The sequence below is a fragment of the Lepus europaeus genome, chromosome 13 (assembly GCF_033115175.1).
Source record: "Lepus europaeus isolate LE1 chromosome 13, mLepTim1.pri, whole genome shotgun sequence".
Lineage (NCBI taxonomy): Eukaryota > Metazoa > Chordata > Mammalia > Lagomorpha > Leporidae > Lepus > Lepus europaeus.
Window position 1 is genome coordinate 71,075,773 of NC_084839.1, and position 25,369 is coordinate 71,101,141.

The 25,369-nt window shown below is 44.3% G+C and overlaps 1 protein-coding gene across 1 annotated transcript; it reads left to right on the top strand.

Moving 5' to 3' along the window:
* Nucleotides 1-13,625: 13,625 nt before the first annotated feature.
* Nucleotides 13,626-24,637, top strand: MRPL19 (mitochondrial ribosomal protein L19). The gene is made up of 6 exons (XM_062209741.1): nucleotides 13,626-13,748; nucleotides 13,939-14,056; nucleotides 17,950-18,068; nucleotides 18,273-18,407; nucleotides 22,079-22,260; nucleotides 22,407-24,637. The coding sequence occupies exons 1-6, from the start codon at nucleotides 13,646-13,648 to the stop codon at nucleotides 22,626-22,628; spliced, it is 879 nt and encodes a 292-aa protein (XP_062065725.1). The 5' UTR covers nucleotides 13,626-13,645; the 3' UTR covers nucleotides 22,629-24,637.
* Nucleotides 24,638-25,369: the final 732 nt, after the last annotated feature.

A 25,369-nucleotide genomic window follows, 5' to 3' on the forward strand; every position in this document is an offset into this window, starting at 1 on the left:
GAGAAGAGGATCCCAGCTAAGGGTCTGAGAAGAGAAGAGGGCTTTGTGGGCTCCCTTGGGAGATTGTATCAAAGATTCAGAAGCAGAAAATATGAATGGCTGTGTGATCGTTTACTTGAGGGGTTTTGTGTTCATTCTTCATGCACAGCCAACATTCAATGTCCTGTGCCTCCTGTTGCTTATAGTTTTAAAGTGACTGCTTTTTCTCTGTCCTTATCTGTAACTTCTTCCCAGATGTCCTTTGGGAAACAAGGGAGCCACACGGTTATATTGTGATGGAGTAAGCTTAGATATTCTGGGTAATTCCAAATTACCATTACTGTGCAGTATTGTTAAGGAGACAAGTCCTGCTTTTGTTTCAAGGAGGGAGGAATCTGAGTCCTCAGATTCATGAAAAAGGAATATAACTTCATTTCTGTTTAGCTCAATTTCTACTTGGAACCCCACAATAACCACAATTGCTGCCTCTCCATGGGAAGAGTGGGAATTTAATCCTAATACATTCAGGTTCATTCCCACCCCAGCCCATAGAGGCCATGTTGGTCCTTTCAGGTAAGGCTGCATTTCTTGGTCTTCTGTGTGCCTCTGTTGAGAACTGATAGATTCTCCAACAGAGATATTGCTGTCAGCTCACTGGGCACCTTAAGATCTCTCTGGGGGCTGGGGCCAGCACTGTGGTGCAGCGGGTTAATGCTCTGGCCTGAAGCGCCAGCATCCCATATGGGCTCCGGTCACCGGTTCTAGTCCCGGCTGCTCCTCTTCTGATCCAGTTCTCTGCTATAGCCTGGGAAAGCAGTGGAAGATGGCCCAAGTCCTTGGGCCCCTCACACACGTGGGAGACCTGGAAGAAGATCCTGGATCCTGGCTTTGGATCAGCACAGCTCTGGCCATTGTAGCCATCTGGGGAGTGAACCATAGGATGGAAGATCTCTCTCTCTCTCTCTCTCTCTCTCTCTGTGTGTGTCTCCTTCTCTCTGTGTGTAACTCTGACGTTCAAGTAAATAAATATAAAAAAAAAATCTCTCTGGGGGCTGGTGCTATGGCATAGTGGGTAAAGCCGCCACCTGCAGTGCCAGCATCCCATATGGGCGCATAATCACTTCTGACTGGTAATTGGGGATACTATGCTAATTTGGACATCTGTGACTCAGACTTTAAAAAAAAATGCCTAATAGAGTTCACAATGTTTTTTTAAGTTCCTGGGATGTAAATATAACAAATACAAATTTTAATGGCAGTTGGGATGGCAGTGAAAGAACACTAGCCACAAAGTTCTTAGTCCTAACAGAGGCAAATGGCAGCTGCTGAAGACTGTACTTCCTAGTATCTCTTCCATAGTGTGGGGCACTTTTACAGATTTGCAGAAAATGGAATAAAAAAAATACACACTTTCCGTGAACTTTTGAAGAGCTCTCTCACATGTTGCTAGAGAAGTGTCTGAGCCTCTCAGGGCATTGGGAATCCAGAGGATTGGCCTTCTCTCCTGAGCATGAGGCTGGCAGGTGGTGCCATCTGCTGGCAATGACTGCTTACTGCGTGTGATTGTTCTTTGCTGCCTTTGGGATGAATTAAGATGGACAGGGAGAAAAACTGGGGCATTCCTTTCTGAAGCGATGGCTTGTATATTCTTCTTCATTCTTGTAATCAGCTCCCTTTTCAGTAAAGGGAAGGAGTTACATCTGGTATTTTCCCTTATTTCAACATTGTGTGTGAGCATTCAATGCTCAAAAAGATGAAGTGAAAGTTTAGTTCCTTCATGGCTGCCCACTCTTTACCAAAAGCTTCCTTTCTCAGGGAAGGCAGTTCTTTCTCTGCAGTTCTTTTCTCTTTTCTATGGAACAATACATGGTATGGTTTCTTGTACCTGTGTCTCCTCACTGAATATCCACATCAGTACATAGATGCCTAATTATTTTTAATTGTTGTGTAGTATCTTCAGATATTGACACACCATAACATTTAAATGTTGATTTGCTATAGTATATGAAAGTACTTCAAAAAGATCATGGAAAAGAATATTTTTTAAACTTTTATTTAACAAATATAAATTTTGAAAGTACAACTTTTGGATTATAGCAGCTTTTCCTTCCATAACTTCCCTCCCACCTGCAACCATCCCATCTCCCACTCCCTCTCCCATCCCATTCTTCATCAAGATTCATTTTCAGACCGGCACCATGGCTCACTTGGTTAATCCTCTGCCTGCAGCGCCGGCATCCCATATGGGTGCCGGGTTCTAGTCCCTGTTGCTCCTCTTCCAGTCCAGCTCTCTGCTGTGGCCCGGGAGGGCAGTGGAGGATGGCCCAAATGCTTGGGCCACTGCACCCACATGGGAGACCAGGAAGAAGCACCTGACTCCTGGCTTCAGATCGGTGTAGCGCCGGCCGTTGCAGCCATATGAGAGTGAACCAACGGAGGGAAGACTTTTCTCTCTGTCTCTCGCTATCACTGTCTATAATTCTATCTGTCAAATAAATAAATAAATAATAAAGATTCATTTTCAATTATCTTTATATACAGAAGATCAACTTGGTATATACTAAAATTTCAACAGTTTGTACCCACACAGATACACAAAGTATAAATACTGTTTGAGTAATAGTTTTACCATTAATTTGCATAGCACGACACATTAAGGACAGAGATCCTACATGGGGAATAAGTGCACAGTGACTCCTGTTGTTGATTTAACAATTGACACTCCTATTTATGATGTCAGTAATCACCCAAGGCTCTTGTCATGAGTTGCCAAGGCTATGGAAGCCTCTTGAGTTCACAAACTCTGACCTTATTTAGACAAGACCATAGTTAAAGTGGAAGTTCTCTCCTCCATTCAGAGAAAGGTACCTCCTTCTTTGATGGCCCATTCTTCATGGAAAAGAATATTAAAAGACAAGTTTATTTTGGCCAAGTAGATTTTGAAATTCATCCTTTTTTTTAATAATACACATTTCTTTCATGAGCCTTTTTAAGACCATGTAAGGATTTTTATATTAAAAAAGATATCTTGACTTGGAAATGCAAGTGTGGGGAAAACACTCATTTACATAACACTGGAGATTTGTGAAGGAACTCAGCCTCCCAGTGATAGTTTATAATGTGAGAGCAGAAAAACAAAAGCAACTGAGGACAACATTGAAGAAGGATAGGGCACAAAATAGAGAGATGGTGTCTGCTACATCCAAGCTCCCTGGAGAAGCCGCATACCCTAGAAGAGGATCCGAGCCCCATCAAAAGCACAGGCTCCTGTCTCCAGACTTGATTCAGTTCAGCACTAATGGTCCTTGTGATTCTGCATTGCCTCTATACATCCCCGTGTCTCTGACCAGATTTAATTCTTTCTAGCACCACTCGTAGTACCATTAGAGGATGCCACTGATATTTCATGCATGTAGGCTACACATGCCAACAAAGATCAATCATACTAAAACCAGTCTGTACAAATGCATGTGTATCTGTGGGGAACCGCAGGCTGGCCACCTGTGAGAACCTCCTCATCTGCATAGCTTACAGCAATTGGTCGACCACAAGGCCCACGAAAACAGCCAGGTGAAACAGATGAAACAGAATGGACTCTGCATAAACAACTAGGAGGAACCCGGTGAAACAGATGAAGTTGAGGCAGGATGGACTCTGCATAAACAACTAGGAAGAACCAGGTGAAACAGGTGAACTTTCGACCTGAGACTATACGCGTCCTTTCATCTGATTGGACGATACCAGTGTGAACTGCACGTGAAGAGAGCCGCTATTGGCTGTGGAGCGGATGCTCCACGGGACTTGGAGTATAAAGGGACGTTGGGAATAGGGCTTGGAGCTCCTCCTTCTCTTTTCTTCTCCTCCACCCCCACTCTTTCCTTCTGCCCCCACAAGTAAAAGTTCCTTGAGAACCGAGAAACAGTGACCGTGTCGTGATTGCGTTGGACCCTTGCTGGCGAGGGTCCAGCAGTATCCTTCTCCAGATGGTCATAAAGCCTCCTATCAGAAACCCAGAAGAAAGGTTGGAAAGCTTTTGCAAATCTATGGGAGACAGGATGAAGGATGAGCTACAGCAGTGGCAAAGGGTGGGTGTGGGGTGGGGGAATGGGCCCAAGGAAGGTCTGTGAAGTGGAATCAGCAGGGCTGGGTCTTGCTTGGATGATCCAGGGTAAGCAAGACACAGAAGTCAATGCATATGCCCAAGCCTATAACTTGGGCAGCTGAGTTGTTGAGTATCTCATCCATCAAGATGGAAAATAGAAACAGGTCTGTATAGATAAGAAATGATCATAGCACTTCATTTTTTGGACCCAGGGAATTTGAGCTCCCCATGGGGAGATACTGTACAAATACCCAACAAGCCAGGATTCCCTTGATATACAAGAAATCTGTATGGAAAAAACTTTCACACAAGAGGCTGAGCAAAATCAGCCAGGGTTAGATATCACCCGAAGCCTACCGTCCACACCATTTAGTAACATCTGGGGAAAGTGCTCCAGGAAAACACACAGATCACTGTGTTCCTACCCAGCCGTGGTTCTCCTCCATTTATGCTTGTCTGGAACCTTGAGGACCCACCATGCAGAGAGCCTGGGGGTGACCTTGACTCTCTCAGGCTCTCAACAGCAGCGCACACTGGAGGCCCTCCCTGATGTGGAGCTCAGCCAATCCTGCGCAAGCACGGTGCAAATTCAATTACCCTGGAGCCTTTGTAGCCTCTGGAAGTGAAAAGGGGGAATAATTAATTGGTAGGCAAATAAAACCAATTAATCATCCAGTTCAAGTTCTATTGCTTGTGCATGGGTGTCAGGCAGGGGTTATTTAAACCACCTCTCACATATCACCACCAAGGCAGTAAATTTCATGTGGGTTATTTTTGTGGCTGTTACAGAATGATCTCAGGAAACAGCTTCAAGCTCCTGCTTCCTACAGCTTGCTGCATCTAATTCCCCCTGCAACAAAAGCTGGGCTGCTGTGACTCCCATCGCTGTTCTTGTCTTTAGACCTCTCGGGGTGAGGGAGCAATGCTGAGTCCAAGAAGGAAGAGCTCTCAGAGGAAGGCCACTCTCAGACCATGGGTGGCTGTCGGGCCATGCCTTATGGCTCAGAAATGTGTTGCCGGCGCCGTGACTCACTCGGTTAACCCTCCGCCTGCAGCACCAGCATCCCATATGGGCGCCAGGTTCTAGTCCTGGCTGCTTCTCTTCCAGTCCAGCTCTCTGCTGTGGCCAGGAAGGCTGTGGAAGATGGCCCAAGTGCTTGGGCGCCTGCACCCGCGTGGGAGACCAGGAGGAAGCACCTGGCTCCTGGCTTCAGATCAGCCATTTGTGGGGTGAACCAATGGAAGGAAGACCTTTCTCTCTGTCTCTCTCTCTCTCTCACTGTCTAACTCTGTCCAAAAAAAAAAAAAAAAAAAAAAAAGAAAGAAAGACAGAAAGGAAGGAAGGAAGGAAGGAAGACATGTTGTCTGTGAGTTCCTAAGAAATGCTACCCCATACAGTTCAGAAGGACGAGACGTCTTTGTTCCATTTGTTGCTGCTCACCTGTTCTGCTGTTTCCGGGTTTCTGGGTTTCCCTCCTGCTGGCTTCCGGACACGCCTCAGCCACGAATCCTCCTTCAATAGCCCTCTGCGCTTAGTGAAGGCGGGACTGGGTCCTAAGGCTCACTTTCTCCTTCCTACAGCAGCCACTAAAGCCACTGTATAAAACAAACCTTTGAGGGGCAGTCACAAGGGCTTTGCAAAAGGAATAGCATTTAGGCTGAATGGGAAAAACTAGAGTACTTCTGGCACTTCGTATTTACGTTTCTCAGTGCTCAGTTGTTCAAAATGCAGTTCTTTCACCACCTGCGTGCAGGTCTGTGACATCTGTTAAAGCGGTAAATTCCTGTGCTTCGCCCCTCACCTCGTCACTCTGACCCCTGAGGGTGGGGCTTAGGAGTCTCCCAGGTCAAACATATAGCCAAGTTGGTTGCCAGATATACCAGATTTGAAAACCACTGCTACAGGCTCAGAATTTTGATAATCAATAAATTAACATCTGGTCTTATCAAACGTGGCTCAAAATATCTGAGCAGTGCAAGGTGTGGCTAACCCTCCTTGCCCCTCCCCGCCAGTCTCTCATTAATCAGCAATAACAGTTTTTAAAGTGTAGTCTCGGGCAGGTGCTCAAGAGGTAAAATAGACAAGAGTGGAGCTGCTCTGGTTGGAGTGGAAACACCTGCTGAGTGCTGCCTGAACAAATGTTTCTCTTTCCTGCCCTGCATAGCACAGATCTGGGGACCTGGTAGACCTAGTTTGAATCAAACATTTGTTTAGCTGAGTGAAATGACTTTGAATTACTAAATTTGTCTGCCTTCTTCAAGCTGGGAACGAGAATCCATAATTCATGAAGTCTTCTGTAGTGTGGTCTTGATCTGAAGGCACCCCCTTGGCTGTTGGCTGGGTGCTAGAGTGAGGCCAATCAGATGGGACCTTCAGCTTCTGGCCGCCCAGTGGAGGAAAGCTCAGGGAGTAGCACTAATCGATGACTGTTCAGTTTAGATCCCTGCCACTTCACAGATTTACTCACCATAAAATTCTGTCCCCATAGTCACCAGCATTTCACATCTTCTCCCACTAGCTGATCTATGGTAATTGATTGGCTAAAACTGACTAAAATCTAGTGGCTTGTGATTGACTATGAAGTGGTATTTTGCTAATTGGGAGTTAGGAAACGAAAATTTTCTTAAAGAAAAACTAATCAAGAGTTCAAGAAGCTTTCTCTTAAAAATAAACAGCAAACACTAGTCTCAAAATGTTTGCTTGATGTTTCCCAAAATGTCAGTAAAATAATGAAGAGTTCATCATCAGCCAAGGGCGAGTGTGTGCCCACATCTAACAGACACATGACTACCCTGTGAGGGCTGATTTCTAACATATGTTTCTGCACCTGCAGTCCGTGGGGTACCAGGACCTGGAGTCTTTATGCTGGGACCATGCAGTGGGGCTGTCGCCTTGGTGACTCTTCTTTTTCTCTCTGGGCAAGTGAGGAGCAGAGAACCTAGCCTGTCATTGATTTCTCACATTTAAGCTAAGCTTCTTTAGCCAGGTGTGCAATCTGGACATTGTCTTCCCTTTTAAAATATTTTCAAGGATCTGTTGATGTGTTCTTGTACATTTTCTGTTATTTCATTTTCTGCTATGATTTTAAAATCACAAGTACATTTTTACTAACAATTATAAAGTATATAAATATGTAACTTTCTTCCAAGCATTTTCCACAAATCAAGCTATTAATTACTTTTTTCCTGTAGGGTTAACTTTGACTACTAATATGGAGTTTTATTTAGTTATTTTATTTTTTATTATTTATTTAGTTATTCAGTTATTTATTTTATTTGGAAGACAGAGTTATAGAGAGAAGAAGAGAAAGAGAGAGAGGTCTTCCATCCACTGGTTCTTTTCGAAGATGGCCGCCACAGCCAGAGCTGCGCCGATCCGAAGCCAGGAGCCAGGAGCTTCTTCCTGGTCGCCCACGTGGGTGCAGGGGCCCAAGGACTTGTGCCATCTTCTACTGCTTTCCCAGGCCATAGAAGAGAGCTGGATTGGAAGAGGAGTAGCCGGGACTCTAACTGACACCCACATGGGATGCCGGTGCTTCAGGCCAGGGCTTTAAGCCACCGTGCCATATTGCTGGCCCCTATTTAGGTATTTTAAAAGATGCACACACAGTAGTAGGCATAGGCTGAATGGTTAGAATGCCTGTGTTCCTGCAAAGGTGAACTCTGGTAGGAAGTGGTAATGGCTCCAGTAACTGGGTTCCTGCCACTTTTATGGGGAACCTGGCTTGAGTTCCTGGCTCCTGGCTTCAGCCTGGCCCAGCCATAGCTGTTGCAGGCATTTGGGGAGTGAACCAGCAGATGAGAGTTCTATCTCTAAGTATTTGCCTCTCAAATGAACAAACAAAAACACACAAATCACACAGTAGAGTTGACTCCCATGAAGGTGAACATCTGGTTTGTTTCCATACAACGTGCTAGAGTTCATACAAAAAGCACTTGCATTGGACTTCCTCAGGTTTGGTTCTCTGAAGTCAGGAAGTCTGTACCCTCACTGCCTGGCAGAGTTCTCATCTTACTGAGTCCCCAGCAGCAACTCAACGTGTTTAATAGATTTAAGGAAGGAAGGTTAATAAAGAGTACATGATGGAGCGATGTAATGAGACCTGAAGGATGACAAGGAGTTCTCAGTTGATCCACCAGATTCTGAATCCATCCTGATACTAACCCATTTTTTGTGACTTGCTCAATTCAACAGGCATGCAGTCCACAACAGGCCATTTTTCAGGCTTGAGCTTGCAGCAAACAAACTATGAAGGACGAGGTTGTACCTAAGATAACGGGCAGTTTTGTGTAATGCTTGCTAAGAAAGCAGTGTATTCTGAAAGCTCAGTGGTCCTTAGCTGTGAAGGAAATTTAGGTGTGAGCACCTGAACATGTAATATCATCATCCATGTGGGCCTTGTCGGGAAAGGGAACTTCTGCAAACTGGACAAACTCCTACATCTCTGATCCAGGAGTCTTGTACCTTCTACCAGTGTCCATGAAATAATACACTAACTTATTTGCTTTTTAAATACAGTAGAATCACATTTCCTTTCCTTCAAGTGTTTTTATGATATCACACTAATCCATATTACTATGCAGTTAGAAATGATCCTTTCTGTTGATGTCATAGAAGTACAGAGTAGTAGAATAGTGATTGCTAGAGTTAGGAAGGATAGGGGTGAGAAGATAGAATGGCAGGTTGAACAGGCACCAAAATACAGTTAGAAGGAAGGAATGAGCACTAGGGTTCTATAGCACAGTAGGGTGACTGTAATTCTCAACAATATAGTTTACCAAAAAAACTAGGCGAGAGGCCTTCAAAGTTTCCAAACACAAAGAAATGAAAAATGTTAAGAATATGGAAATGCTTATTACCCTGACTTATTTATTAGACATTGTATACACATATGGAATTATCACCCTGTGCCTCGAAAATAGGCACAATTATTCTGTCAATTAAAAAGCCAAACGATCTCTTTTTAGGAAATTATTTTCCTTCCATGAGTCTCTTGGTGGCATTGATTAAAATGCATTGATATGCTTCTCAAAGCAAAAGACAAAAACTGGGAGCCTAAGTCATTACATTTAAGAATATTTCCCTTGAAATAGTTTGAATATTTCATTAATATTGAAAACGTTTCTGAAGCAAGAGCTCCTCGGCGCTCAGCAGCATTCAGTTCTCTGTAAAACATAATTATACTGCACAGTCTGGGGCGGTTGCTCCCACTCTTCCTTCCCGTAGCTGGCTCCACAGTGAGTGCCCATCCTCCTGCGTGTGCCTGGTAATGGGCTCCAGTCTCTGCCACTCTGTGCCTTGCTCAGCCCCCATCCTGTCCTTCGATGGCAGTTCAATCTGCTCATCTTTCCAGGTCCAGAGGCTTCAGCCTCACCTCCTTTAAGCTTTGGCCTCCACACTTTACTCCCCAGGGAGAAAAAAAACCCTCCTCTCTTCAGGGCTCTGAAGCCAAGAGCTGTGGACTTTGCTGCAGGGAGATGGAGGGGAGAGGAACTGCAGACCCACATCCTTAGAAACACACAAGAAGCTTGCCCAGGATGGGCGTGAGGAAAGCAAGTGCTAAGACCTAAGCTTCTATGTTAGTAAATTCCTGCAGCATCCGTACACAGTGTCTCCATTTCCTTAGCTCCCGTGTGCTTCCCAAAAAGTCAAGATAAATAAATATGTAAGCACCAGCAGTACCAAAACATACCAAACAATCCCCACTAATGTCACGTTCAAGTCTGCGGAGCTCTGTCCACAGGCCAGTGTTCAGTTGCATCTGGCTGGACATCTCAGGGCCTCTGGCACTGTCTACAAGCTGCCTAGCACCTTCTCGGTTTCGGTAGCTCACCGATACTTCCAGAACCCTTCCCCTCTTTCTCGCTCTGCCTGCTTCTTCTCTGTGTCCTTGACGGCTTGTCTCATGCGCACGTTCAGTGTTCCGTCCTGGGCCCCTTCCTGTCTCCCACTGTGGCCCTCTTGAGCAGTCTCATCCCCATGGCTCCAGTTGCTGCTGCTCTTGCCCAGGCCTGGCTCCTGAGTCCTGGACTTCTCCCTTCCAGCTCTCGCAACCTTCTTTGCTCGCATGTGGAGAAATGTATTCTAAGCTCAATGCTTCCAAAGCGCACTCAACCTGTTCCCCCTCCTCGTCCCATCCCCTCCCGCAGCTGAAATGACACCATCCCCTAGAGTCCCAGGAAGCAATCCAGAGGCTACCCTCACAGCCTGTCAATCACGTGGAGCTGTTGGTTCTTGGCCCTCAGTATCCACTTCACTGGCTTTTCTGATTCCCCTTGCAGGTGCCTGAGAGCACGGCACTGCTCTCTCGAATCCTCTCCCTAAACTCACTCTCTGCTCTCCAGAACAAGGAATGTCCAGAGGCACAAGCCTGATCTCGCCTCTCCTTTCAAAAAATGCTTCTGCCCATTCCCTAGTGCCCTCCTGGAGAAGCTCACATGCGTTAGGACTGCCGCTCCTCTCCGAGTGCTGGAGCCAGCTCACCTCCCCCCTTCACTGGCTCAGGTAAAATGCAAACAAACAAGACAAGCCTGGTTCCTGACTTCACAGTCAAAGTCTAGTGGAGGAGGCAAACAAACCACCGAAAAAGCTCTCTTATTTTCTCCAAATGCGTTGAAAATGAGAGAAGGGAAAAACTGAGCACTTCAGTGGGGAAGGTGGTCAGGGCGTTCGGTTTGCTGGCTCCTGAGGTGGGGAGCCAGGAGGAGGAACAACCTAAGGGAGGACCACGAAGACTTGTTCTTTGTGATACAGATCTCTGCGATGCATTTAAAATATTTGCCCATGGCCTTTAAGTAGACGTACATTGCTCAAAGTAGATATCTTCAGCGCTGCCGAAAACTTCTTGTCCAATATAAGGAAGACTCCAGAACTGGCAGAGGTGGCACCTGGTGTTCTGCATCTATAGTATCCCACAACTGGAGACTCTTGTATGTGCATCTGTGTGAGGGAGACGGAGAATGGGATGTACGTTATACCTGCAAGGCTCAGTTCAGTTCTTCTTTCTTCTAGGAAACTTTCCCAGTTGGCTCAGTCTGGGCATAGCTGCCCTCCCACGTCCAGCTCAGCCGTCATTGCTCTATATTGTAATGGCTTCCCTAGAGTAGATTATTTCCTAGTAAGTGCATTGTTTATCTTCTGGCTTTGTGGAATACCCAACATAGATAAGGTGTGACTTTTGACAAGTCGTTGCTTTCCTGTAAACCTTGGTTTATCTCATCCTTTCAGGTTAATACAACTCAGTACTTTGTGATAAGGCTTCACTGAGAATGTTGTGCAGTTTGGTAAGAATATAGTTACAGAGCAAAAAACTACACGGAATATCAGAATCTTATTATTAGGCTCCAAGGTTTCTTCTCTAGTTTTTCTTCTGGGGTGTTTGCATAGAGCAGCAAACGCTCAGTTAAAGAAAAGACACTCTGAGAGAACTGGAAAAGTCAGCCTTGCAATGTATGCTGTATCCACCAGAGGGCAGCCTAACCATGGACGCTGTGGAACTCTGTGTCTCAGAGCCCTGAGGTAACATTTTCCAGAGAGCTGAAAATTGTCTTTTTTCCCCCCTTGCAGCCATTTGGGCGAAAACCTCTATAAAATAGATTACATTATCTCCTAGCCATTATGAGTAGATTATTGTAACTGTTTCCTGTGAATTAGTCTCACCATTTTCTGTCATTGTTGCTATTAAGCTCAATACGAGACCACTGCAGCTTTTTATTTTGAAGAAAAAATGCATAAAGGAACTAAGAACTGGCACAGTTTATGCATTCATAGATTTACTATTATTTTCAGGAGAGAGATAGAGACAGAAATTGATCTCCCATCACCTGGTTCACTTCCCAGATGCACACGAAAACGAGGGCTGAGTCAGGCTGATGTCAAGAGCCTGGAAATCAATTCAGGTCTCCAACATGGGTTGCAGCGATCCGAGTACTAGATCCATCATTGCTACCCAACAGGGTGCACATTGGCAGGAAGGTGGAGGTGGAAGTGGAGCTGGGACTCAAACCCAGGTACTCCAGTGTGGCATCCAGGTATCCTAAGCAGCATCTTAAGCATTTAAGCACTTACTACTCCAAACACCCATGCTGGCATGTTTTAAAAACAAAATCTATTACTCTTCCTTTGTACAACTGAACTATGCTTATGTATTAGTTAGTTTTTCTTTACTACACCAAGACACCTGAGGCAACTAACCTTATAAAGATAAAAGAGTTGCTTAGCTCACAGTTTTGGAGTTCAGGTCCAAGATCAGGTGGGCAGACATGCTTGGCCTCTGCGTGGGTGGTGGACCACATGGGACAAGGGATCACATGGCGAGCCAGGAAGCAGAGGGAAATATCTGGTCCAATGGAGCATTTTTTTAAAAAATGTATTTAAGTTATACAAGTTTCATGCATTTCACAGATACAGATTTAGGAACATAGTGCCTTTTAGAATACCTTTCTCTTTCAAGAACTCACAAGGTCACATGAGAACTGGCATAAAGGGTGCCAAGGTGAGCAAGCAAGACCGGAATCTTGAGGTTGCCGTAATCTGACAGGGGAGTTTGCCTGGAACACTTTCTTCCCCTGGCTGAACACCACGCGGTGATGCTCAAGCTTTCCTTTCGGCGGATAGAAAACACAGAAGGAGGTCATTAAAGTTCCACTCCTGGTAATCAGCTCACCCACACCAGCACTGAGGTTTCTGGTTTAGGGGACAAAATGGGTGTTGAAGCCCTTCCTTGAGATAGCCAATATGGAGGAGGAAGTTTGAAAGGGGACAGGGTACATTCAGCACAGCACTGTTGAATTTGAGGTAGCTTTGGGACAACCACTCAATTGGATTAACTAACAAGTAGTCAGATAATCACATTACACTATGTGTTAACTCCTTCCAGGAGTTCACCATTGCTGACAGTGTAACTTCCAAGTTTCTCAACAAGACTTACAATTTCCCCTATCCAACTTCCCCTCTTCTCCCTACGCCACCAAAGATGCGAGGTCCAAACTCAGCTTATTTCTTCAAGGCGCAATGCTGCCTGTGGTCCCTGGGACTTTGAGGCGGCTCCTTTCTGTGCACCCAATGGAACTAGGTAGGTCCAGATAAGTACTAACTAGGTACTAGCATAACACAGTGAGCAAAAGCCTGTATCCATTTCCTCATGGAGCTGATGCTACAGTGGCAGAGTTAAATACTAATCCAGTAACTACACAAGTATGGAGACACTGCAAATGAGATCAGAGCTGCAAATGGAATACACCTAGTAGGAATGAGAGCCCAAGTACAGAAGATTTGCTTACAAAATGTTAATTTCAAAGGAGGGGAGCATACAGCTTTCTAGGCTGGGCAAACATCCTTGTGGAGGCGTGTAAATTAGTACCTTAAGGGGGAACTAGAGAAATATGCATTCCTTCTGAGGCGTCCTAACCAAGAAGTGGTAGAAAGACATAAGAGCAAACAATTAAACAAACAAAAAAAAACTAGTCCATTTTGTCCCATAGCAGCCGCCATCCGCCCTCAGGTAGCCAAGGCCTCGTCGCACTGGAGTCTGGGAGTTGTAGTCCTGACCAGAGGCAGCAGGCATGGCGGCCTGCCTTGCAGGGGGCTGTGGGTCCTCCATGGGCCTGACCCGAGGCTTCCGCGCTGCCAGGGCGTTGCTCGCTGCGCCGGCCTCCGTCGCCTGTCGTAAGTGGAACGGGACTTGCGAGGCGGGGAGCGGGGGCTGCTCAGGGCCAGGCTGGGGGGAGACGCGTCCCGAGGTCACGATCGACCCTGGCATGGATCCCCATGGAGCCGCGGATTGGGGTGAACTGCGGCGCTCCGCGGGCTCTCAGGGCTTCCCCGGAGTCCTGACTTCAGTCGCCTGTGTCCGCAGGGGTCCACACGGAGCCTGGCCGTCCGCAGAGCAGTGGGCCTTCCGAGCCCCGCGCGTTCCAGCCGCCGCCGAAACCGGTCATCGTGGACAAGCGCCGCTCCCTGGACCGGGAGAGGAGGTGAGGCCGGGCCGGGCGGCTCGCTGCCTGCACAGTGCACGCGGGCGGCAGAGTTAAATCCGAACCTCAGGCAGGGATTCCCGGGTTCTGAAACCCTTGTCCCGTCCCAGAGTTGTTGTTTTCCCTTTGAGGCTTATCCAGTAGCTGTTTACAGTCAGATCTGTTCTCTCGGAAGACGCTTAACCGTCGGTGGCAATCACTTGGCAAAACTCGCCGTTTTAGGCGGCAATGCCTGGCAGAAGGTGGTGCAGTGGTAAAAATCTCCGCTAGTCGGTGTCTGAAATTTCCCCTTCCAGTGTGATCCCTGAAATGAATGCTGGGAACCCGGGAGGGAACCTGGAAATTTGGACGACCTGATGAAAGTGCCTGTAGAGCTGTGTGACCTTTTCAAAGGCCAATTTTAGGAGGAAAAACTCGACGTCCTTGCAGCTTTCTCAACGGGCAGGAGGTTATTGGATTATCTCTGAGGGTTTTGTTTTTTTTTTTTTTTTTAAGAACATGTAAATATGCTCTGATTCTCAACTGAAACAAACTTGTATGTTAGGGAACCTAGGAATCAGAAAAGATTTTCTTATTATTTTTTAAGGTTTATTTATTTATTTGAAAGTCAGAGTTACACAGAGAGAGGGGAGGCAGAGAGAGAGAGAGAAAGAGGCCTTCCATCCGATGGTTCACTCCCCAATTGGCTGCAATGGCCGGAGCTGCACCTATCGGAAGCCAGGAGCCAGGAGCTTCTTCCGGGTCTCCCACGTGGGTGCAGGGACCCAAGGACTTGGGCCATCTTCTACAGCTTTCCCAGGCCATAGCAGAAACTGGGTCAGAAGTGGAGCAGCCGGGACTCGAAAGGGCGCCCATATGGGATGCCGCACTGCAGGCGGTGGCTTTACCTGCCACGCTACAGCGCCAGCCCCAAGATTTCCTTATTGTACGTTGTTTTTTAAATGGAAAACAAATATATCTTCAAAGGCAATACTTAAGTTCAGTTAAATAAAAATATAAGACTTGTGCTCTGGAAAGCACTTTGGCCAAATGTGGTACATAATGTAGTACATTTGAAGTTGTGCATTGCTTTTCACCCAGAAGGTACACAACTTGAAGGGTTAATACACATGTACAAGGAGACACGGGCAACACTGACCAGAAAAATATTGTTTGTGACAATAGTTTGGAGGTGGCCTAGATGCCCATCAGTAGGTGAACTGCCAAATATAATAATAGAATATTATATGGCAGTGAAAATGAATGAACTAGAGCTAACCTTTAAACATGGATGAATTTCAAATTTCTGTAAAAAGCAATCTTCAAAAGAATTGATATGGTAGGTTACCATTTTCATGAATCTAAAACCTTACTAAACAGTATGATATATTGTCAAAATATGTATGCGTTTGTGAAGTATCAAGATGTAAGGAGACATTCTCTGCTTTCACCAATCAAGCTTAACTACTAAGCTGTTCTTGATGTGACATCATCAGATATTCTCACTAAAAATGTTTAACCTCAGTCAAGGTGTGTGAAACAATAAATCCCGAATCCAGTGACAGTCTATAAGATAATAGGGCCTTGACTGTTTAAAAAAGTTGGAGCCAGCACTGTGGCATAGCGGGTAAAGCTGCTGCCTTCAGTATGGGCATCCCATATGGGTGCTGGTTTGAGTCCCAGATGCTCCACTTCTGATCTAGCTCTTTGCTATGGCCTGGGAAAGCAGCAGTACTTTATAATTTGTGTGTCTTTGTGGGTGCAAACTTAAAATCTTTACTTAATATAGAGTTGATCTTCTGTATGTAAAGATAATTAAAAATAAATCTTAATGAAGTATGGGATGGGAGAGGGAGTAGAAGGTGGGACAGGAGTGGGGGTGGGAGGACTGGTATGGGGAGAACTGCTGTATTCCTTTTTTTAAATTATTTATTTAAAGATTTATTTATTTCTTTGAAAGTCAGCATTACACAGAGGAGAGGCAGAGAGAGAGAGGTCTTCCATCTGATGGTTCACTCCCCAGATGGCTGCAACAGCTGGAGCTTTGCTGATCCAAAGAAAGGATCCAGGAGCGTCTTCCGGGTCTCCCACGTGTGTGCAGAGGCCCAAGGACTTGGGCCATCCTCTGCTACCTTCTGAAGTGCATTAACAAGGAGCTGGATCAGAAGTGGAGCAGCCAGGACCCGAATGAGCACCCACATGGGATGCCAGCATTGCCTGCAGTGGCTTTACTCGCCACACTACAATTGCAGCCCCAGTCACCAAATTTAGAGTAGTGATTAACTGTAGGAAGTAGGGAGTAATGTACAGGGACTTCACCTATGCTGATAATTTATTTCTTGATTTTAGGGGTGGTAGTGACAGGACTATGCATTATAATACATATATGTTTTTTCTGTAAGTTAAATACTTAATCAGTTTTAAATCAGTTAAAGAAGAACATAGATTGTTTTTATTTTATCTTTTTGAAATTTTTTAAAGATTCATTTATTTATTCAAAAGGCAGAGTTAACAGAGAGGCAGAGGCAGAGAGAGAGAGAGGTCTTCCATCTGCTGGTTCACTTCCCAGATGGCCACAATGGCCAAGGTTGCACCGATCTGAAGCCAGGAGCCAGGAGCTTCTTCCAGGTCTCCCACGTGGGTCCAGGGGCCCAAGGACTTAGGCCATCTTCCACTGCTTTCCCAGGCCATAGTAGATTTTAAAAAGGGACAATTCTATTTATTTATTTATTTATTTGGCAGAGTTAGAGAACAAGAGAAGGAGGGGGAGAGAGAGAGAGATCCTCCATCCACTGATTTACTCCCCAAATGGCTGCGGTAGCTGGGGCTGGGCCAGGCTAAAGCCAGGAGCTTCATCTGTGTCTCCCACTTAGGTGCAGGGGCCCAAGCACTTGGGCCATCTTCTGCTATTTTCCCAGGTGCATTAGCATGGAGCAGGATCAGAAGTGGAGCAGCCAGGTCTTGAACCGGCACCCTTGTAGATGCCAGTGTCCCAGCTTACTGTGGCCACACTGCTGGCCCTGTGAAAACTGTTTTTAAAGCAATTGGTTATTTATATGTTTATATATTCTCTAACATAATCTTTTTAAAAAATATTTATTTATTTGTTTAACTGTTTTTAAAGCAATTGGTTATTTATATGTTTATATATTCTCTAACATAATCTTTTTAAAAATATTTATTTATTTATTTATTTATTTATTTATTTATTTATTTGAAAGGCAGTTACAGAGAGGCAGAGGCAGAGAGAGACAGAACCATCTGCTGGTTCATTCCCCAAGTGGCCGCAATGGCCAGAAGTGGGCAGATCCGAAGCCAGGAGCTTCTTCCGGGTCTCCCATGTGGGTGCAGGAGCCAAGGACTTGGGCCATCTTCTACTGCTTTCCTAGGCCATAGCAGAGAGCTGGATGGGAAGTGGAGCAGCCAGGACTACAGCTGGCGGCTTTACTTTCTATGCCACAGCACCGACCCCACCAACATAATCTATTGTAACATGTATAGCTCAATGTGAGGCCTGTGGATATGATCATAGCCTTTGGAGGCTGACAAGATATGCTTACATTTGAATCTTGATTTGACACATTTATAGCTAATGTAATAGTGGGTCAATTACTGCTTACCTTTTCCAAGCTCCAGTTTCTTCAACTATACAAGGAAATGGTGACACCAACCCCAGTCGGTTACAAGGATTAATTTAAGCTCTTGTTTAATGAAGTGGTTAATAACATGCCAGTTAGTACTTAGGAACTGGTAACTATTTTCATGAGCCCTAACAACACTTTTAGAAATAAAGTTGAGTTTCCTTATTTTTAGTAAGAATAAAGCATCAATATCGTATTTTAATTTCTTTGGAAAGTTAACTTTTTGTTGGAGTTCCCTTTTAAGTTAGCTTTCAATTTTCTTTTTCTCCACAGGTTCTTGAGTCCTGAATTCATTCCTCCACGGGGAAGAACAAATCCTCTGAAGTTCCAAATGGAAAGAAAAGATATGTTAGAAAGGAGAAAAGTACTCCACATTCCGGAGTTCTATGTTGGTCAGTAAGAACTGGGTGCTTTATTATTAGTGCGGAGAGGGCTAGTTTTCTTTGCATAGAGAAGATTGTTTTTCACATATCTGGGTTTTGCCTGGGAGAGGCACTTAACTCCTAGTGTTATATTAAAATATTGAGGAAGTTTAGTTACCTAGAAATATTGCTTATGTCTTCATCTCACGTACAAGTTCACTTCTGAATTTGTAGGAAGCATACTTCGTGTTACCACTGCTGACCCGTACGCTAAAGGCAAAAGCAGCCAGTTCCTGGGGATCTGTATCCAGAGATCGGGACAGGGCCTGGGGGCTACTTTTATCCTGAGGAATACTATTGAAGGACAAGGTGAGCTTCACAGCATAATTTTGGTTGTCTGGGAAGTGTTATGTCGGCATTGCTTTTTGATTCTGCAACCTGGGATAAGACACCTGGAACCTGAACGTGGAAGAGGGCTCTGGGGAAGATAGGCAGCATGTACCTTAGAACTGCAGGTACTGCTCAGACACCGTGGGAAGTCTGCTTTCTCTGAAAGGCACCTTTTGTTATGGGACCAGGATGGGGTCAGCATTGTGGTGCAGTGGGGTAAGCCACTGCTTGTGGAGCTGCATCCCGCATCAGAGTGGTGGGTGGAGTCCTGACTGCTCTGCTTCTCACCCAGGTGCCTGGAAAGGCAGAGGATGACAAGTCAAGCATGGGGTGCTGCCACCCACATAGGAGCTCCAGATAGAGTTCCACGCTTTGACCTGGCTGTGGCAGCCATCTGGGGAGTGAACCAGTGCATTTAAGACTTCTCTCTTTGTGTCTCCTTGTCTGTGTCACTCAGAGAGAGAGGGAGACACTAGAGAGAAATCTTCCATCTGCTGGTTCACTCTCCAAATGGCCACAGCAGCTGGGGCTGGGTCAGGCTGAAGCAAGGAGCCTGGAACTCCATCCAGGTCTCCTGTGTGGGTTCAGGGGACCAGGAATTTGCGCCATCTTCATTTGCTTTCCTAGGCACCTTAGTAGGGAACTGTGAACGAAGCAGAGCATCCAGAAATCAAATCAGGATGTTGGCGTTGCCTTCTGTGCCACAGCGCCAGCCCCTAAATAAATAATCCTTAGAAAAGGAAAAGGAACAATAGCCATTAAAGTAGACTTCCCAAACCATGGCGTCATCAGCAGAAGGAACAAGCGACTCTAAAGCTGCGTTAGGATTAGGTAACCCATGAGGGCATTAAGACAAACAACTGATATCTGTCTGATTTACTTGTAAAAATGAATGCCTCCATGTTGGTTTATATGAAGCTACTTCAAAAAGTTCGTGGAAAACTAGAATTAAAAGGTAAGCTCATTTTTGCAGGAAAATATCTTGAAGTCTACACATAGTTTTCTCACAATATGTGTTTCCCTTGAACTTTTGAAGCTGCTTTGTATTATGACATAAGAGAGTTGCTACAATTATCACTGTTTTAATAAGACTCAGGGGCATATTAAAAAGGCAAAATCATATTTGCATACTGTGCCTAATAAGGCAGAGGAACAAGTGATAAAATTCTAGGAAGATTATGAATTAAAACAAGAGGAGTAGGGTAACATTTTCATGCTTAAGATTTTATGCTTCATAATTCCCAACAGTGAAGTGTTATGTTCAAAGAAATTGAAAATATGAGAGCGGTTGCTGTCTTGCTTGTTTTGTAGCAATCTTGTGCTGTGCATGTAGGAACTCAGCAGGACTTGATTGATCCCAGAAATTGATGCTTTCAATCAGTTCGTGTACTTGGAGAGTCTGTAAATAGAGAGAAATGAGCAGAGGTGTGAGTCGATCTATCTGGGTAGGATTTTCATCTTCAGAGTAGAGATATGAATATTTTCTGCCTCCCAGGGTTTAATCACCTTTGAGATACTGTGTATGAAGTACCACATCCAGACTACTCCAAAAGTATTAGCTGCCCCTTGCTGTTCTTACTGTTGGACCATTGTGATCTGCCTTGACCTCCCTCCATACTTCCTGTTTTAGTGGCTTCAGTTACTGCTGCTGTGAAGCTGATTTCCAAATTGGTATCTCCAGGTCTGGTCCTTTCCAAGTTCCAGATTTGTGTATACAACTCCCATTCAAAATCTCCATTTGGATGACTTCTAAAAGCATAGAACAAGTTGAAAGCAGAGTTCTTTATTTCTTTTCTCTCCTCGCACAGTCTTTTCTATGTCCATGAATGCTATCACTGTACACCCATTTAGTTACCAAGAACCTAGGTGCTGTTCTTTCTCACACATTGAATCACTGAATTTTCTTGGCTCAGTCTCCAAAAAATATGTCCCAATTTTGTCTCCTTTTCCTATCCATTGCTAGTACCACTCTCATCATCATCTTCTCCTGATAGTTGTGCAGTCTCTGGTTTACTTCCTGGTGTCTTAGCCCACCTGTGCTGCTGTAACAAAATACCCAGACTGAGAAATTATTTATAAAGAACACAGATTTATTTCTCACAGTTCTGGAGACTGGGAAGTCGAAGATCAAGTTTTCCCCAGGTTTGGTGTCTGGTGAGGGCCCTGCCCTGTTCCCTACTTCCAAGAAGGAAGGGCACAAAGAACCTAAGCTAGTCTATCTAGCCATTTTATAAGGTTCAGTGTCCCACCTCCTAACATCACCACATTGTGGAATAAGTTTCATTGTGAGTTTTGGATGGGACACATTGAAACCATAGCACCTGGCCCACTGAGTTAATGGGCTCTGGCCATTTGGCTCTTTTCTCTTGTTTTTCCAACACTGCGAATCTGTAAACAACCCAAGGCCCTTCCATTTGCTGTTCTTCTGCTTGGAACAATCTTGGTCCTTTATAGTATAAGTTTAAATGTCATCTTCTATTCAAAGTTGCCTCTCCCTAGTCACAGTGCTGTCACCTTGTATTTTCTTCACTATATGAAATCACCTTGTTGATTTGTTTACTTAGTGTTTGTCACCCACTAGAATGAAAGCTTTATGAGAGGAGAAAGAGCTTTCCTGTTCTGGTTTTACTGTAGGGACAACTCCTAGATCAATACCTAGCATAGAACAGGTGTATGGTAAAATAATGGATTGAGTCTTTTTTTTTTTTTTTTTTTTTTTTTAAGATTTATTTGATTATTTGAAAGACACAGTTACAGAGAGAGAGGTAGAGATAGAGAGGGTGGTCTTCCATCCGCTGGTTCACTACCCAAATAGCTGCAACGGCTGGAGCTGAGCTGAAGTCAGGAGGTAGGAGCTCCTTCTGGGTCTCCCACGTGGGTGCAAGGGCCCAAGGATTTGGGCCATCTTCCGCTGCTTTCCCAGGCACACCAGGAGGGAGCTGAATCAGAAGTGGAGCAGCCAAGACTCGAACCAGCGCTGCAGGCCAGGGCTTTAACTCGCTGCATCACAGCACCAGCCCCTGGATTGAGTCTTGGTATTAAACACTAGATGCTAATGTTGGTCATACATCTTTTGAGTTTACTCCAGAAAACTTCAGAGTGTGCTCTGAAGTGTTTGATAATACAGGTGATATATAGTAGACTGGCTCCTGTCACAGCACCTTGATGTGCTCAAAGCTGTTCCTGCCTTCCCATGGAGGGTCCTAGTATATTAAAACAAAACAAAACAAAAACCTAGGCTGTCTTTAAGCAGGGCTTCTTACCCAAACATAAAATTTTACTTACTCTATGTCATCATTACTCCTATTACTCAACATGGAAGATTATTTTTTTCAGGTAACTTGGAAATAAACAGGAATGTGACATAGTGAAGAGTTTACTCAGATATTCTCTAAGCTAATGTGTATTATCAGAATTGAAGAATATAAAATGGACTTTTTTTTTCCTTTGGCTTTAGCATTCTGATTCATATTTACTCACTTTTATTTCAGTGGATTTTGATTTATTTCCTTAATTTTTTAAAAATTGCAAATTTATGTAATACTTCCTATGTGCCAAACCTTGTGCTGGTTCCTATCTTTAAGTGGGAAGAGTGACACATGCAGGCATCTGGGCTTGGTTTGTTAATATGTTTTCTGTTCTTTTTAAAGGTGTTGAGATTTGCTTTGAACTTTATAATCCTCGAATCCAGGAGATCCAAGTGATCAAATTAGAGAAGCGACTGGATGATAGCTTGCTGTACTTACGAGATGCTCTTCCTGAATATAGCACTTTTGACATGAATATGAAGCCAATAACACCAGAGTCTAGCCGAGAAGTTCCTGTTAATAAGGTATAGGTTGCACATTTGGAACTTGAACTTCAAGTATGAAATAAGATTTATCCTATTTATCTTTCATTAATGAAAACTTTAAGGGGATTTTTGCTTATGTCTGTTATTCCAATTATTCTTTCTTTCTTTTTTTGTATCATCCTTAGCTGCAAGTAAAAATGAAGCCTAAACCCTGGTCGAAACGCTGGGAGCGTCCAAATTTTAATATTAAAGGAATCCAATTTGATCTTTCTTTAACCGAAGAACAAATGAAAGCAGCTCAGAAGTGGAGTCAACCATGGCTTGAGTTTGATATGATGAGGGAATATGATACTTCGAAAATCAAAGCTGCAATATGGGATGAAATTGAAGCATCAAAAAAGTCCTGATTCTGCGGATGGATTCGGTTACTTGCACAAAACATATTGACTCTCAGAGGATTTATTTTGAGACCAATTTAGCTTCATTTATAAGAGCATAGTTATTAAATAGACTGAACACTCATTATTTTATTAGTACTTTTTTGAAAAATAAAATTGTCATACCAGTTTATTACTCTAAAAGAGAAGTATTTATAGCACATGATCTACTCTCCATTCCCTTACTGAAGGCAAAGCTACCATAGAAGTCAAAGTATCTCCAGAAGGCCCTTCAGTGAGTGTGGAATCTGAGCAAGGGGAATGGGTGGGATGATGTCTTAAAATTATGAAATAACTCATAGAAGAGCAGAGTGTGGTTTAAAGAACAACAAGATGCACTCAGTGTGAAAACATTTGCTAAGATCTAAGAAGGCAACTCTTGGTCTGCAGTTGTATCCGTCCCTTCTTACAGATGGGGACACTGTCCTTTATCTCCCTTGCATGTATTTAATTTCTTCTTGTCTATATATATTCTTAAACAATGTATTTGGCTTTGAAAAACCTAATAGCAAATATAATAGGACAGTATTGCTGTTAAGCTTCAAAGCTAATGTTGACAGCCCTCAAGTCAGTCTGGCGTCAGCTTCCCTGAGAGTTTGCAAAAGCTATTTTTGAGGGAATTGATGGCTAAGTTTGTTAAGTGAGTTCTTTTTTCAGATTTATTTATTCATTTATTTGTTTATTTATTTGAAAGTCAGAGTTACACAGAGAGAGAAAGAAGCAGAGAGAGGGAGAGAGGTCTTCCATCCACTGGTTCACTTCCTAACTGGCCGCAGTGGGTGGAGCTGCTCTGATCCAAAGCCAGGAGCCAGGAGCTTCCTTGGGGTCTCCCACGCGGGTGCAGGGGCCCAAGGACTTGGGCCATCCTCTACTGCTTTCCCAGGCCACAGCAGAGAGCTGGATTGGAAGTGGAATAGGCACAACATGTACTGGCACCCATATGGTATGCTGGCAGTGCAGGTGGCAGCTTCACCTGCTACACCACAGCACTGGCCTCAATTGAGTTCTGTTAAACAGAGTGCTCACCACAGGGTTATAATGTAGACTGCGTGATGTCTTGATGTCCATCACGAATCTGGTCACAGGGAGTGAACTGTGTGTTCTGATTATCAGAGTGCAATGAATCAAACTCAAGGTCTTAGGATTAGATTGAAACAGAATACTTCCATGAAGTGATAGGAGTGCCCATGCCACTCTGCAGTTGGGCATGGATTGGAAAGCTGGGATGTAACCACTCATGGGTAAGGCTGACATGTAATTTGGGCCAGACTCACCTGGCATGCTGTTCCTCAGGTTAAAACATACAGTACTAGCCCAGATTGTGACAAAGGCAACCCCCTGCATGCCTGCCAACTGAATCATGCTTAGGGCTGTCCTCTGGTGTCAGCTATGCTTAATCTTCCCTTTGCTGAACTGTTTTCTGGATTCTGTGTTTTCCAGGGCATCTGGTAATCCTTGGATGTCTACATGGAGTTGAATGGAAGACTATAAAGCTTATAAAGTCTAGGGGATTTTAGGGAGGAGTTGTTTTTGGGTTGGTTAGATGGGCTATTTTGGAGAGTCCCTTAGTGAATACCCAAAGAAAAGGCTGTCTCCTTGGAAGGGGAGGGTCTGTGCCAGGGCAACATTCAGCTCGATCCTCCCTCATTGTCACTGGTGGTTGTTACCCAGCCAGTAACTACTCAACCAGTAACTGATGGGCAGCATTCACGAACTGGTTCACGTACCTCAAAATAAAATTTTAACTAGGACCTGTCGTCTGTATTTTTCTTTATATTGTTAGAAGATAGTCAATTGAAAAACCTGTTCTTTTTTTAACTTTGATAAATAGACAATAACTAAAACTAGACATATAATCAGCTGGTAAGTGCAAGTGCTCAGAAACAGCTGACTAGTCCTGCTTTTTACTATGTAAAATTTTGAATTTTCTCACCAGAAATAAAGCAACTGTTAGCACATTGAGTAGTATATAGTATAGAATTTTGCTATAATAAAATATATATCATTTTCCATTTCAACCATTTTGGCTCTGGTGTGTAATGCAGTGCATGCCAACACTAGATTGCTAGATCATGTCATATTCTACATTTCCTTGTGCTTTCTTTGTCATACTGATTGGTTGTGTTACTATCCATGTATTTGTGAAGTTTTCCTGTTTAACTTTGGTTATCTTTTTCTATTGTGGTCAAAGAAGATAGTATGGTTTCAGTCTTTTAAATTTGTTTTTAAGATTTACTTACTGTAATGCAAAGCGCACGCGCGCACGTGAGAGAGAGAGAGAGAGAGAGAGAGAGAGAGAACGCGTGCGCAAGCGAGAGCAGGAAATCTTCCATTGAGAGAGAGAGAGAGAGTGCGCGCGCGAGCGAGAGTGAGAGAGGGAAATCTTCCATTGCTGGTTGACTCCCCAAATGGCCCGACAGCCAGGTCTAGGTCAGGCCAAAGCCAGGAGCCAAAGCTTCATTCTGGTCTCCCACACGGGTGGCAGGGGTCCTGGCGTTTAGGCCATCTTCTATTGCTTTCCTGGGTTATTAGTAGGGAGCTGAATTGCAAACGGAGTAGCTGGAACACAAACAGCAATCCAGCGCAGGTTGCCAGCATTGCAAGCAGCAGGTTAGCCTGTTGCACACTACTGGTCCGGCTGCTCCTCTTCCAATCCTCTGCTATGTCCTGGGAAAGCAGTAGAAGATGGTCCAAGTGTTTGGGCTCCTTCA

Excerpts from the sequence above, each read along its gene's own strand:
- MRPL19 (XM_062209741.1), top strand. The coding sequence starts at position 13,646 with ATGGCGGCCTGCCTTGCAGGGGGCTGTGGGTCCTCCATGGGCCTGACC. Across the intron at positions 14,057-17,949 it reads TCCCTGGACCGGGAGAGGAG|GTTCTTGAGTCCTGAATTCA; the intron begins GTGAGGCCGGGC and ends TTTTCTCCACAG. Across the intron at positions 18,069-18,272 it reads CATTCCGGAGTTCTATGTTG|GAAGCATACTTCGTGTTACC; the intron begins GTCAGTAAGAAC and ends CTGAATTTGTAG.